The sequence below is a fragment of the Copadichromis virginalis genome, linkage group LG3, assembly GCF_057382275.1.
Source record: "Copadichromis virginalis isolate Kocher_CV1m ecotype Utaka linkage group LG3, C_Virginalis_male_GT1.1, whole genome shotgun sequence".
NCBI classification, from domain to species: Eukaryota; Metazoa; Chordata; class Actinopteri; order Cichliformes; family Cichlidae; genus Copadichromis; species Copadichromis virginalis.
Genome location: NC_140620.1, coordinates 54,054,321 through 54,069,661, shown reverse-complemented (window position 1 = coordinate 54,069,661; position 15,341 = coordinate 54,054,321). Strand labels below are relative to the sequence as shown.

The 15,341-nt window shown below is 38.0% G+C and overlaps 2 protein-coding genes across 7 annotated transcripts in view; one reads left to right on the top strand and one right to left on the bottom strand.

The window, feature by feature from the left end:
• The window catches only part of nrxn2b (neurexin 2b), a 712,610-nt gene that overhangs the window by 659,675 nt on the left and 37,594 nt on the right, over nt 1–15,341 (bottom strand). The gene's annotated exons all lie outside the window — the stretch shown is intronic.
• On the top strand, nt 11,168–13,144 carry LOC146715311 (E3 SUMO-protein ligase ZBED1-like). Its single transcript, XM_085451717.1, has 3 exons — nt 11,168–11,796; nt 11,973–12,225; nt 12,396–13,144. Exons 1-3 carry the CDS (start codon nt 11,294–11,296, stop codon nt 12,810–12,812), a joined length of 1,173 nt encoding a protein of 390 aa, XP_085307843.1. The 5' UTR covers nt 11,168–11,293; the 3' UTR covers nt 12,813–13,144.

Below are 15,341 nucleotides of genomic sequence, written 5' to 3'. Positions count from 1 at the left end.
TAGCTCTGCTCTAAAAGAACGTACGTACCTGGCCCCGCCTACTATCCTCGGAAACGTAAAATGATTGGCTAGAAGTGTATCACAGCTCAGGAAAAAAAAGCACAGAAATAAAGCACCGAAATGTGCGCTGCTTTTCGCTCTGGTTACTACCGTTTATGTCAGAACCGGTGCAACACCGGTACCCATCCCTACTTGTCACTCAACGGCACCTTTGCATGAACACACAACCACCAGTTCAAACAAAGGCACATCTATTTGCTCTACCATTTGACACCCCATATAAGATTTCAAACATGGAGAGAGAATGTGCAAACATCACTGATGGTCAGTAAGGTGACTTCAGCTGACTTCATCTTAATTGTGCACTTTACCAAGCGCCACTCCATAACAGTTCAGTTAATTGAACTGGGTACAGAGAGCATGTTGAAAGAAAGATTAGATTTGATGAGAAAATATTCAGTTTGCACAATTGCAGCTTTAATTAAAACCAGGATTGACCAAAGAGGAAGGGAAGCCACTGGCCAATAAAGGTAAAGGTTATCGTCCTGGTGGACGTGCAGTAAATATAATAACTGCTTTGAACAAAACTGATGAGCATAGTGCTGCTCTGAGCAATTTATATGCAATTTAAACCCATGTTGAAAACAACTCAGCTATGATGCAAGTTGATGATATATTGTTGAGCATAATGGAAACTCTTTCTTTATAGCCAACCCTAAAGATGTTCTTCCATGAGCACAAAATCTTGAAAGATCTTTAAGGTAATTCCCCCTTTAAACACACACACACACACACACACACACACACACACCTATACATACATATATATATATATATCAAAAGCTATATCAAGATTGCGGGCCATTAACACAGATTCTCAATAGTACACTGAGTTACTAAAACACAACCTAGAACATAAAATATGTGAATCATATTATAAAGAATATTTACACTATAAATGAAAAAAAACAAAACTGTTCCAAGAAGGTATAATACAGAATGAGGAATATGGAGTCTTATGTCTGAAGGTTGTGTTTACTTGTCACAGCAGCAAGAGTTTTAGTATAGTTGCAGGGAGAATGGAAGGAATGATTTCCTGAAGCATTGTTTATGGCAGTGTGGTTAAATATATATATTAACATTTGGAGGTGTTTCTTAATATTGACTAGTTGTTACATAAAAAAACAACAACAAACACCATAAATAACATGGATGGCCAGCAAGTAAAATCTATTTAAGGTGAAGTCTAAACATCATATTTTTGAGACTCATAAAGTTGATGCTTTAAGAGTGCTGATTCAGAACTAGAGATGAGTTTAGTCACCACATCTTGAAGAAAGCGATAAGCGTTTGGAATGGTGTGAAGGACAGAATAAAAGCTCTAAGAATTGGCCATGCTGTGGTTTTATGAAAAATGTAGTTGGGTGTTTGAGTGATAGTGAGGTGCAGGAGTGTGAGCTCACCAAAACCCCAAGCTGCCTGAACACAAGCTTAAATCTGAGTCCCCAAGCCAGATGGGGATCAAATCTATGGCTAAAGCCAGTTGCAAATAACTGAGCAGCAACCTGCTATTTCATGTTCCCTACTCTGATCTTAAGACTAGACTCTTCAGTCCTGCGGGGCACAATATCGACAATCGAAAATCAAACACTTAACACACAGTAACAGATCTCCAAAATGAACTCTCAGGAGGGGAGTGTTTTAACGCCTCGTCGTCTACAAAGCTGTTCCACAGAACCCAATTTAGAAATGACCTTTTCTAAATTCTAAACTCAGTTTTCATTAAGTTGATTGAATTTTAAAAAGCACCATACTCGTGGTCAGGCAATTACAAACTCTTTAAAATACTAAATCTCGGTCAGCCCTCGTTAGGTTGGTCATAAACTTTTTAAGTGTGGTTATTACTTCACACATCATCAATGAGGATAGACAGGCTATTGTGTACTTGTGAGTATTTGTTTGAATCATGATCATAGCAAAACACTCGGGAAAACTACAGCGCCAGCTTTTCCAAGCCAGCCCTACCAGTAACTCAAGGCCCTCTTGTTGAGTGAATGAAAAAAAGAGAGATCATCAATGTGACATGCTGGACAGGATGACAAAAAGCAAGAGAGCGAGCTAGACAGAAAGGGAGGAGGGCCATCATGTACAACCCATATTGATACAGCACTCAATAATCCCCACATCCAATTCAATACATGTGCTTATGTTGCAAACAGCCTTAAAAGCTCAGTCTTAAATCTTTATGACTGGTGTCCTCATAAACTTCTCCATGAATCCTTTTCTCTGTGGAGACTTGCTGATGCCTCACACAAAGTTTTTATTGCGAGGCATCCGACTGTATGAACCTAAAAGAACAAGGAGAAAGAAGAGTGCCATCCTTATAAAACTCTGCCCTCTGTTTTCATTAGATGAGGTTTCCAATATCTTTTGAAGTAAACAATTAAAATACTGAACCACCTTTTTTAAGACAGAGTTGGCATCATTCCTGCCCAATAGATTTTTAACATATGTCTAGCAAAGTTATAACTCAAGTTAAATACAACACTGATTGCCAAGTCCAATATCTCAGTAGATCAAATTCCCCTAAATTTCAGTATCGGCTTTGGAAACTGAACTGTTTAATAACCCCATATAAATCCATATAATTATGTTCATTGAGGGCACGCTATGTAAATAGGTTGATCATTACATTGCTGGTCTCCACAGCATGTTGTACACTGAGTAGATGTGACCCTGATTCACCTTTGTTTGCCCGTGCTATCAATTTGCAAGTATGAGGGGAATTCCAGCCAAGCATGTCGCAAAGTCAGGGCAAATGCCGTCCACCCACACATAAATGAACTCATTAATATGGTGGCTTCCACATTGTCTCGCATTGCATCGAAACGTAAAGTGCTGATTCAAATGTACCCTTGAGGCCCCGTAATTAATGTTATAGTTGCCCTGTTCTTTCACCTTGCTCTGTTTGCCTTTCGTGGTGTCTACATCACATATTTATCCTGACCCACTTTGAATTCCCTCATACTCTACAATTTATTACCTAAAACAATAGCACGGTGATAAAAACATATTGCAGTGGGCTGACATGGGACTTTCCTGTCAAGACTAAGATGAAAGAAAATACAGAAAGGTGGCAGGTGTCCCCGTACTGCGATACAAATCACTGCATAATCACATAATCCCTCACCAAAAGCTGACAAGGTTCAGCAAAAAGACCTTACCAATCACAAAGCCATAATTTTCTCTTTTTGAGTACCAAAGAAAATCAAGCTGTTATCATATGGCCTTAATGTAGAAAACGATATCACCATCATCATCATCATCATCATTTGGGAGCTCTGGCATTTAAATCTCAAACTGGAACTCAACCAGTTTAATGTCATTGTTACCCAATTTAAACAAGGCTGGGACCAGTTAGAACAGCATTCCAGCACATTCCGTTTATGAGGAATTAAATTTCATATACAGTTTAATTCAGTTACATTAAATTTTATTTATATAGTGCCAATTTGCCAGAATGGTCAACTTAAGGCCTTTTATATTATAAGGTAAAGAGCCAACAATGAGACAAAAACACTAACATTACACATATGTCCCTGCGATGAAGTATAGCAGTCCTTTCAGCTGGTTCCAGTTGGACAGTTCCTTATCATCCCTGTCATGTGTTTATGCATGCAGGCATCAATAAAGTTGCAGCTGTGGTACTTCAGCTGACACAAGGCAAGTGAGCATAAACAAAGTGTACGAAACAGTTCCACAAATACCACTAAACACAAACTTTCTCTGTGCAGTTTCTGCGCAGTCTCTCTGCTGGCTAGAAGCTGTATTTTTAAGTGAGAAAAGGAAATTTTGATATGTGAAAATGTCATTCTGAGAAGGAGAAAAATGCAAAACAGAAAGGACTGGAAGAAAAGATTGACAAAAGGATGGACAGAGGACAGAAAGATGAGATTTCAAGGTTAAGGAGCGACTGAATTTGGATTAGGACTCCAGCACAAACATTAAAATAATGCAAACATAAAGCTGTGTCTCTTTTTGACACTTAGGCTAGCTTAAATATTTGCACTGTATGATAAAGCACTTGACGTGTTTGGAAAGCAGTCATGATGGCTCATGTTAATCTGGAAAACTGCATAAAAAGCAGTTAACCGCAAAGAAATTCTGCTGGAGCTCGAAACAAAAATGATTACATGACCTGTCTGTACGTGAGCAAATTTGCCCCACTCCACTGTTACATCAGAATTAAGGTTTCTTAAATCGTAACCCCTGAATATACTGTACCTGAAATAGTGCCTCGATTTCTGCCAGGAGTTATCTGGTTTCCGATTTTGGTTGAAGGTGCTGCAGGTCTTTCCACTGATAATAACTACAAATTAGGCGTTCAGATGAGCTTCTCTGTTACCCTAATGCTAAGTGTAACAACCTTTTATTGGAATCAATAATGGTATGTGCTCAGTTTCTGTATTCTGAGAAAAGCTAAAACATGAGTGACCTATAACTCAGTCTTGTGCCTAAACACATCAACTAGACTTGATTGAAGAGACATACTGAGTTTACCAAACATTTAGCTGACTGACTGAAATATGCAGATGTTGGCTTGAGCTGATTGTGATTTAACTTTTTCTTTTACCAAAGCATTAGTTAAACTATGGGTAGAAAAGCTTTTTTTTTTTTAAACACACACTGGTAAAAACAAGCATCTCATGCCAAGCATCCACCCACCTGCCCACCCATGTACATGCAAAACATGTTATTTATGCCACACAAACTCTTCACAGCTTGACTGTGTTTGTGCCAAACTACACTGTATGTGTGTTATAACAGATAATACAGAAGAGGAACTGAAGCCAAGCACAGCAGCTGTTTTCGACTGAATGCCTAGGGGCTGATAACGGGAGGCTCCGAGACCTGTGACCCCGAACGTGCTCTGTCATTCCGGGCAGGCAGAGCATCTGAGAGTTAGCTTCTCCGGTCATGAATTATTCCATGTCTATGCCTCACTGAGTACCTGTAGTCGGCTCTGCAGAGACAGAGTCAAGGGGCTTTGACTGACAAAGCCTTTGATCCCACAACAGCCACGCACTCTATGATCAACATCTCTCAGAAGGAGGGAAACCAGAGCTCTCTTGACATTTTCTCCCAATGAGCTCTTTCTCTCCTACTCCTGTGTCTTTCTATCTATCCATATAACTCTTTATCTGAACTCTGTATAACTGTGAATAGAACTCTGATGCAACAACACACGCAGACACAGACAGACTAAGCCATCTTTGTTCCCTTTTAATTAAATATAGCTCTGCCCTAGAAGCATCCGTTTAGAGATGTGTTTCAGTGTGCTTAATTTTGGATCTATAAGTGGATGCCTTGCATAGTGCTAGTGACCGTATAAGAATGCCTCTTGCTAATGTTTAACAGTCCTGCAATTGTCCTCCATTTATAATAAGGCACTTTTCTAATTTGGCAAGAAAAAGATTTATTCTGATGGTCTGTCTGATTGGTCACTATTTACAGCTGTCTGCTTTTATCAGACACACAATTCTCCATTGACATAGCTTATTTCTAAGCTATTATCGTGTTCTTTATTCTTGTTAAAAGCTTATTCACTGTGACTTTATATCAAAATATTTTAATCAAGATCCAGTAGTTATGAAAGAAGTCACACGTTGACTTGCAGTGGCAGTATATTTTGATGATTTTGGTGGAAAACTGCACAACGATTTCAGTTGATTATAATCTGTCATGATTAAGGACTGGACAGTATGATGGCTGTCCTAATGAAGTTCCTCTATGTAACACTGAGTATCCAAAACCAAGGCACTCGCTGATATTCTGCACTGACACAAATACATCTAAAATATGTGCAATATGTCATGTAATTTCATTGAAATACATTCCATATACACTCTCTATATATTTTTCATCACCAACAAGTTATGGCTACTTGGTCCAAACGCAGGTCTCACTCTGTGGAGAAAACACCACATACAAATAACCCACAGGGGACGAAGCGCAGAAATACTTCACTTGGCTGAAAATGGGGAGTGGGCATAGCTGGCCCAATTTCTGCCTAATATTATGAGGAGTGATACTGTTTTTTTTGCATTTTTCTTCATTTGCGTGTTAGCTCATAGCTCGGGGAGGGATGCTCTGTCATGACCCCGGCCCCAGCTGCAAGCTTGTACAAGTTAGTTGTTCAAATAAAAATGTTGCCAAACACGATAACAAAAAGCCTACAGCTGTGTGTGTAGCCATATGCTACCATTTTACAACATTTATCCAGTGCGAACAAAATAAAAAGAAAATAAAAATAAAAAATAAACAACATTTTGTTAAACACAAAAGACCACCCCACTTACAGTATATGAAACCTCTCTGCAAAACTGCATGGCACTCTTAATCGGAAAAGTTATAATTTCATTATAATATACCTGTGTGTGTGTGTGTGTGTGTGTGTGTGTGTGTGTGTGTGTGTGTGTGTGTGTGTGTGTCTATAGTACAGAAAAGCCATTGTACATGATCCCTATCTCTATATTTATCTATTTTCTATCTAAGTAATATTTATCTATTTATATTTATCTCTGTGTCTACACTCATATGAGTACTTCATGTTTGTTGTATATTTGCTGCTATGACAACTCAATTTCCCTCTGGGAGTAATAAAGTTTCTCTGATTCTGATTCTGAGTATGTAGCAATCTACACCGTAAGTGTACATCAGGTTTATTTTCTCAATTTGCATATATTTTGCACATGTTATTTTTCTGTTGTATTTATCATGTGCTGTTCTTTTTCATTGTTTCTATGGTTTATCAATGATCATTTATTCTATTATCTGTTTTACATGTGAATTTCATTGTACAGGAAAACATGTGCATACAATAATATAGCTTTAAAACTCTGAAACTTGAAAACATTGAGCTTTTTAACCAAGAAACTAATTTTTGACAGAATTAGATTTATTTGTATTTAATGAATAAAACGTTCAATTATGTTCAAATACGTTAAATTATGTTAAATTATGTTAAATTCCAACCTTAAAATGAAAAAAAGAAAAAAAGAAATATTTGATTTCCTTCAATCCACCTTTGTCCTATATATTCATAAATGCATTCAAGACTCAAAAATGATGTTCATCACATCACAGTTTTCTAAATAAGCATAAAAATCTCATTTCACATAATTTCCAAGTGCTTATTAAACTCTGACTGAAAGGACATCGAGGCGTTTTCTTCACTCGTGTTTGGAGAGCAGAGGCTACAACAACAAGCGTTTCTTTTGTTATCTATGATCAGCAGAAATTAAATCTCATTGCACTTTCACAAAACAATCTGAGCGGCCCTGTTTATGTGTAATATTTTGTTTCAGACAAGCTGTTTGCAAATGGATTTTCATTTGGAATTCATTAGGACAAACCCGACTGACCATTCAAAGTGCTCTACAAGCCACATTGACCCATATGTTCATACAGCGCTTTATTCTATACACTTTAAGCACTTTACCTACTTCAGGGTTTAGAATCACACAATTTAGAATCACTATAACTGATCCAGTTCAAATCAACAAGTAGATACAAAGTTATTTAGATCATTAAATATGATGCAGCAAGCTGGGTGAAGCTAGCGCTACACAGCTTTTCATTAACAATTTTTACCCTCAGCAACAGAGAACCTTTATTCCCCATAAATACAACAATTTGTATTGTTGTACTTGCATTGTACAATGCGCTCAGACAGAGATGTTGATGCCTCAGCAGTGTGATTTCTTATTAAGACTAAATAAGCTTATTTAGCAGACAGAAGATGCAGAGGTAATTTCATGACACAAATCAGTGATGCAGATTTAAAACATACTTTAACTTAAATATAGCAGAAGTTCAAGCTGTTCTGATAGATGTTGTTACTTAAAAAGTGTCTGCTTATTTTTATTTGTTCTCTACCTTGTATCAAAAACATTAGATGTAGCTAAATCACTAGAAATTATTAGTTAAGTTTAGCTTTCTAAAATACTAGTCTGCAAAATATTTTTTGTAATTTATTATTTTAGTTTGTTAAAGATTTTTATCCGGTCGTTAAGTCAGACGTCACTAGCCGTGTCTGGGCCTAAACTCCGCTGCAGGTCCATATATCAAACAATCACTATGGCATTACTGAGAGTGGAAAAACTGTCTAAAGTCTTTCATCTTTAATAAAATGATCAGCGTTCTGCTCTACCAGGTGTAACAACTGAGTTTAACATCCAGGCATCCATGAAAACGGAATCTATGACATTTAACGGAGTTAGAAGTTAGCAGGAAGTTAGCTCGCTAGCTTCTATCTAAATACAATATAGCATGTCCTGACTGCGGGGTTTTGGAAACAAATTAAAACGTACAGCTCTGTTATCACTTCCAGCATAAATGAAGACAGAAAACTAAACAGCAGTGACGTTTGTAGGGTTACTGAAGTTGGGCTAGCTGGTATATAATGATGTGCTATGTGACCACTAGCGACACAGCTATGTTATCATAATATAAACAAGCTAACTTTTTTTCCACTCGATAAAAGTTTACGTGAGTGTTCTCGGTGGTCAGGAACAAATGTAATCGCATGGCAGGATGCTGTAAAAGGACCAAACTTCAGCCAGGAGAACAACTGAGATAATCCATCCACAATACGAGGTTAGTCATTCATATACTGCTGCATGGGCTGGGCTGTAGTTACATCGTAAGGTTTTAAAAACTGAGCTTAAATAAATGATTGGCGGTAATAAAAGCCGAGGGAGGTCAACAGTGATCACTGACTGTTTTAGGAGCTTTTTGAGATTAAATAGAAGAAAATACAAAGCATTAAACATGTTAACAACACAAAAGCCATATTAAACGCAGACTACTTTAGGCCCGGAAGTAGGATTCGTCACTTCATTCTTTGCTACAGTACGGCTTAAGATTCAAGTCTAAAGGAAGTCTATGTTCAGCAGCAGCAGCATTCTGAATATTGTTATAAATGCAGATCAGTTTATGCCTTTTTATTGGTTTGCAAATTGTTTCACTGTTAAATTTCACTTTTGGGTGGCAGCACAAAGACTGAGAAAGCAGGATAGAGAGCGAGGGAGCAGGATGAAGACAGCCAAAAACGAGAGAACAAAAAAAAGATGGATAAATAAAGGGAATGTAGCTTCTATTATGCCCAAATTCTCTGATGATGTTTTTTTTCTCCCAGTGTCTAGATCAGTGGCGTGTCTAGAAAATTTTTGTTGGGGGGGCCAGGTAGGGGCACAGATTTGGAGAAGGGTGGCAGATGTAATTGGCAGATAATGTTAAAAACAATTCTACCAACCATTAACCATAATTCAATAATCCTATAAACCTAATAACCGAATGCACTTTTAACTCTTATTAGAATGAGATTTTAACCACTACAGTGCAAAGTTTTTAGATACTGCATTGATAAAGTACAAGAGATACAATCAGTCAGTGTTTATTCAGCAGTCAAGGACATCAATATTTGCATAGTATTTTTACTGACATGTAGAGCACATATGTTTTGGGCAAAAACATTTTTGAATATTAAAATACGAACATTTTTAACATACAATTGGCAAATTAGCCAATGCCAATGCAAAACCAATGCCTGTTAAAAAAAAAGAAGATAATCTTCTCACAAACTGGTGTTTGATTTTGAAACAGGAAAAAAGTGGGGAAACAAATAAAAAGACTAAAATTTGAATAAAACCTGAAAGCAAGTAAATACTTTATATGCTGCCTTATGGTAAACTTTGGTAATATTGATCAAGAACAACACTGGCTGATGATGAAATACAGTCAGCTGGCATGGTGACACTGCCAGTATTAACCTGCAGGGCTGGACTGGGACAAAAAAATTGGGCATTTTCACTACAGACCGGCCCACCAGGTATTAAAGCCATAAAGCCTTTGAATGAAAACAAATGCTGTTGTGACAGTGATGTATACTGTCTTTTTGGTATATGTATGATTTCTATACATTTTAAAAACTGATAAAAACATTGTTCGCAAGATTCAGATAATTATTTAATAAAAGCTAAATATTTTACATGAGAATAAAAAAGAAAAGTATTTCTTTTTGCCCCCCTCTCCCTGTTAATGCCCTACCTGCCCCCCTGGAAACACTTTGCTAGACCCGCCCCTGCACAGTTACCAGTTGTCAGCTACGTAAAAAAGGATCCTGGTGTTATTTGTCTCTCAGAAACAGTTCATAACTTCCCTTCAACTCATTCATGTCACCTAAAAGGTAAACCTGTTTCTCCATCACAGCTCTGATGGTTCAGTAAGGACATCTCCTGGTTTCATCTTCACGTTTCCCTCTCACCACATATCCAAACCGACATCATGACCAGCAGCTTTACAGCTGTGGCTCCAGCAAACATCAGCTGATAGTAGAAATTAATATTAAATAAATTCTAACAACAGCTGATCAAGCTTAAACGTGTTGCTGTTGTTTAGCGCGACATCCGCTGGTTTCCTCTTTCTGGCGCAAAGTGGGCGATAAACAACCAAGAGAGATGATCAGCTGATCATTGATCAGTTTCATGATTGAAGTAGCAATAGAAGAGGCAGCTGTAAAGACAGAATAACTCCAGCTTTGTGTCTTTTTCCATCCTAGCTGAAGTACGGGACAAACTGTGTCTCTTCTCAGCTCAATACAAAATGCATAATATTTTCTCTGAATGAGGGACCATTCCATTTTTTAAGGAGCTGTTGGCAACTCTACTAACTAACCTTATGAATAAAATAAAGTTCACTATCAGTAACATCATAGCGAACAGCTGTATAAACTCGTCATGCTAGCTCACGCAGTATGAGGTATTGTAACTGACTGTAAAAAGTCAGCACAACGAAAATAAACTGCACCTAAACTTGGTTTATATCTGACCCAGATAGACTGCAGGTCATAACTTCTTACCTGAAGTTGAGTTCACCTGACACTCGGACCGGCGGCCGCTTCGGGTCTCTGCTCCTGCCTCACCTTCCCTCATCCACCTGTTGCCTCTGTGGAAGCTCCGCCATAGCCACCACCAAACAACTGAGTTATTTTTACACATCGGCCAGCATCTGGCCAATCCACCACCTCTCATAAATAAGTCACCAGCCCACGTGCAAATGTCCGATGACTAGTCCAGCTATGTTAACTTGTTAATCTTTTGCCGAAAATTCTCCCAACTGTGTTGCTATAACCGGAGATCACTGGACCTCAGCTGGCAACCACAGCTATTTTGGGGTGACTGGACACTTTATTGATAGTGAGTGGAACCTCAACTCATTTGCACTGACCGTCATGAGAACAGAAACCAGGCACTTTGCTGATAAATGCGCCGAACAGTTCCTCAAGGTAGCAAATGACTGGGGTATTGAAAACAAGATATCCACCATTGGCACAGACAGCGCAGCAAACATGCTGGCTGCTATGAGAGCACTTCCATATGAGCACATCGCCTGCAATGCTCACATTCTCCAGAGGACCATCACGGTATGTCTCGATAGCAGTGGTTTTGTCGGTGTACTGGCAAAGTGCCGCAAGATTGTTGGTCATTTTAAACAAAGCCCTGCGAGTACCACAGAACTTAACCAACAACAAGTAGCACTCGGAAAGAAGAGCGATCAACTTATACAGGATGTACCCACCAGGTGGAACTCGACTCTCCCAATGGTCTCACGCCTCCTATGTAACCGAGAGGCTGTCCAGGCTACGTTGGACCAACAGAACCACAGGTTGGTCTTGCCAACCGAAGCTGAGTGGGCGAAACTGCAGAGGCTGGAGCTCCTGCTTGAACCATGCAAGTAAGTTCAAATAAACACCTTCCCATTTTAATTATATAAACTACTGTTACATGTGTAAAATCAAAATTAATGAACATAACAAGGAACTTTTAAGGACAATTAAATTGGAAATCAGTTACACTTTGATTTAAATGAATCCAGCTAGGTTTATTTAGCAAACCTCTCCACCTCTGCAGGTATGTGACAGAGCTGCTGGGTGGTGAGGCCTACGTCTCTTGCTCTGTAGTGCTGCCTGCTTTTCGCCATCTGTACCGTGTCATGGACATTACTGATGATGATCCTGCCTACGTGGTGAAGTTCAAGAATGCCTTCCAGAAGGATCTGGCAGCACGACGAGCTAATGGCAATGAGATATGGTTCAAGGTGGCCACAGCATTGGATCCACGGTTTAAGGATTTGAAATGTCTTCCAAGAGAAAAGAGGGAACAGGTAGGACAATAAGGTTAAGCTGGACTAATGAGTCCAATTCATTATCAAATCAAATTTTTATTTATTATATGGAACACAAAGTTCTTTACAAGATTAAATAAAATAAAATAAAAAGCACTTAGTTTTAATCACAATCATTCATTCATTCATTCATTCATTCATTCATTCAGGTGTGGACCATTCTGGAGAATATGCTCCAGGCAGCAGAGCCCAGAAGAGCAGATAGTCTCCAGCCCTCCACAGAGGATGATGGACCAGCTCAGAAGAAGAGGAGGAGCGAACTCCTTCTGGGGTCTGACTCTGACTCAGAAGATGGAATTGAGTCTGGAGAGCTGCAGCGCTACAGAGCAGAACCCAGCATCAGTATTGATGACTGTCCCCTGCAGTGGTGGTATGCTCACTCAGGAGTCTATGAAAAGCTGTCAGTCCTAGCACAAAAGTACCTGGCCTCCCCAGCTACCTCTGTACCCTGTGAGAGACTCTTTAGCCTTGCAGGCCACATAGTGCAAAAGAAAAGGGCAGCCTTGCTTCCAGAAAATGTTACCAGGCTGGTGTGTCTTAGCGACTGGCTGAGGAAGAAGAAATGAGACACATGTGGTCAGCATAGCTGCTGTGTCATTTGTAGCCTACTAGAATAGATTGCTTGATGTTCAGCACTTTTTTTTGTGATGGAAGAATACTTTGATGTGCTAACTTGCAGCACTGCAATGTCAGTTTTATTTTTCATTATCTGAAGCAGAGGAATTTCAGTGCTGTATTGCTCAGAAAAGAGCAACTCTGATGTGCTAACTTGCAGCACTTAATTTATTTGATTTTATTTGTATTTATTTTTCCACTTATTTTACAAAAGAATACAACAGTATGTAAATGGTTGCATCTGTTTAACGTTTGTTAAACAATAAATGACTTTATAAAGTCACTTTCTTTGTTATATCAGTCTTTTGGTCTGCCACAATAAGTTGAGGGCTTTCCTCAGCTATTTTTAGGTGAGATTAAAAAAGAGATTAATTAGATCAATTAATAAAGTTCTATCTTATCTTATCTTAATTAAAAATCATAATTAATTAATCTCTATTTTTTTTAATCTCTTGACAGCACTAATTAAAATCTGGGATTAATTATTCTGAATTCATTTTAAACACTGCAATAGTTCATCCAACTATCGAAATTGATTTTGAAGGTAACATTATAATATGTACCCAACTGAAATGATGCTTACAAACGTGAATAGAGTTAACTAGAAGTAGCACATTCCTTTAATATTAATTGCAAGGCAATGTATGCATGACATTCTGACTGGGAGCTGAGCACCCCTAAATCTTTAAACCTAGATTCCCCCCCCTGGTGAACACGATTCTGACTGCTGGCAGACAGTAAACATTTATATCCTACAAAACCATTCAAAAACACAATGAAGTCTACAAAATAGATTAATAGTTGAGAAGCAGCAGATACTGCTATCAGGAAAGGAGTTTAATTTTCATGTTGTTGCTTTTTATATTATTGCTTTAATACTCTGTTGGATATTTGAAGTAGTCACCACTGGCAACCAACAAAATGCAATGTAATCACATAAACCTCAAATGATCTTGTATTCCTTCCCATAGACCTATAAATTTAGGCAAAATACCTTAGATATTATTTGTATATATGAGCTTGTATGGGATTTCTTTTTCAACTCTTGGGAAATACATTTTCTTTTTCTTTCTCGTTCTTGTTTCCATTTCAGATGTGCAGTAATTGGGTATGCAGCTTTAACGAAATTATATAGGAAATTGAGGACAGTTAGCCAAAAACCAGCTAAAGCTTGACTGTAAAGAAAAACAAAAAGATAACTGACTTTTTCAACAAATTTCACTAACACAAAACAACCTTGTTTTGTGTTAGTGAAATTTGTTGAAAAAGTCAGGCATCAACCTTGATGCCTGGCAGATAAAAGCGAGAATGTCCATGTTATTGGCTAGGACCACCTCCTCCTTTGCATTTCTTATTCAATGTAGGAATCTTGGTAATTTACCTGACATACTTAAACTAGTTGAATTATGATTTGATACAGTCACAGGACGTGTGACACAGCCCTGGAGTTTGGGCAATTTGGTTTTTTCTTTTCCTTTTTTTTTGCTTGGGAAATAAAAATCTTCATTAAAACCAAAAAGGGCAACAAAAAGAGAGTATTTTAAGCTTCTCTATTGTTATGTTATTCCTATCAGTCCAAATTCAATCCATTTTTTTATTCAAAGCAAACCATCTGCCTATCTATCATCTTTCATTTTTATTGGTCTTTAGATCTTTATCTTGATCTTTATTGGATTGAGAGTTTTCCAGGAAACCTTTTGTTTTGTCCAGTTTTTAAAATAATAACTATCTTAGCAGAATTGAGACAGTAATATGAAACAAGTAGAGCTGTAACTGAATATTAAACTGCATTATTATTATTTTTTTATTGTTTCAGTATTTGCTTTTTAATTGTAGGATTGAAATTATGCGTGTATGAGACTTGAATGGAGGTTTAAACATTGCTATCACTGATAGCCAGCACCAAAAATGCTAGTCGGTTGAATATATTCTAATTTAATGAGTGTACAACAGCAGTTACTGGATCAGAGGTATTACAATGCCAGGCAGTTGTGTCCTTCTCTCAGTATTTCTTTGAAAGGAAGCTGTAAATGAGCCAGGGTAAAATAAATAGAACACAGCCATGACTTTGATGTTAAAAAAGCAACCATATAGACAGAATTTTTTTCTTTCATAGCAACTCTGTCAAGAGGCTCAGGGTTCAGAATCTGAACATATTTTATCTCTTTAATTTTACAGTTAGTTCGAGGTAGATGCACTCTGACACTGTCAAAGCAGTCCTCATAATTGGATTTGTCAGCCTGAGACTTGGCACACATGAAAATCTAAATGATAAGCTTCATTTTGCAGATGATGGTCAGTCCCAGTGGAAATGTGTTTATATTGCAAGTGATTAGCCGAGGATGATGTCTGTTTTTATGAGTCCACAACAAGCATCAGCAAAGCAGTAGTAAAATTTGCCGGCCATTTCAAGTGTGTTTCTACCCCATGGGGGAAAAGAGACCAACCAGGTCCACAAATGGAATAAAGACAGAACATGA

Bases quoted from the DNA above. Each gene is read 5' to 3' on its own strand.
- LOC146715311 (XM_085451717.1), top strand. From the start codon at position 11,294: ATGAGAACAGAAACCAGGCACTTTGCTGATAAATGCGCCGAACAGTTC. The intron at 11,797-11,972 runs GTAAGTTCAAAT...CCACCTCTGCAG, and splicing joins CTCCTGCTTGAACCATGCAA to GTATGTGACAGAGCTGCTGG. The intron at 12,226-12,395 runs GTAGGACAATAA...TCATTCATTCAG, and splicing joins CAAGAGAAAAGAGGGAACAG to GTGTGGACCATTCTGGAGAA.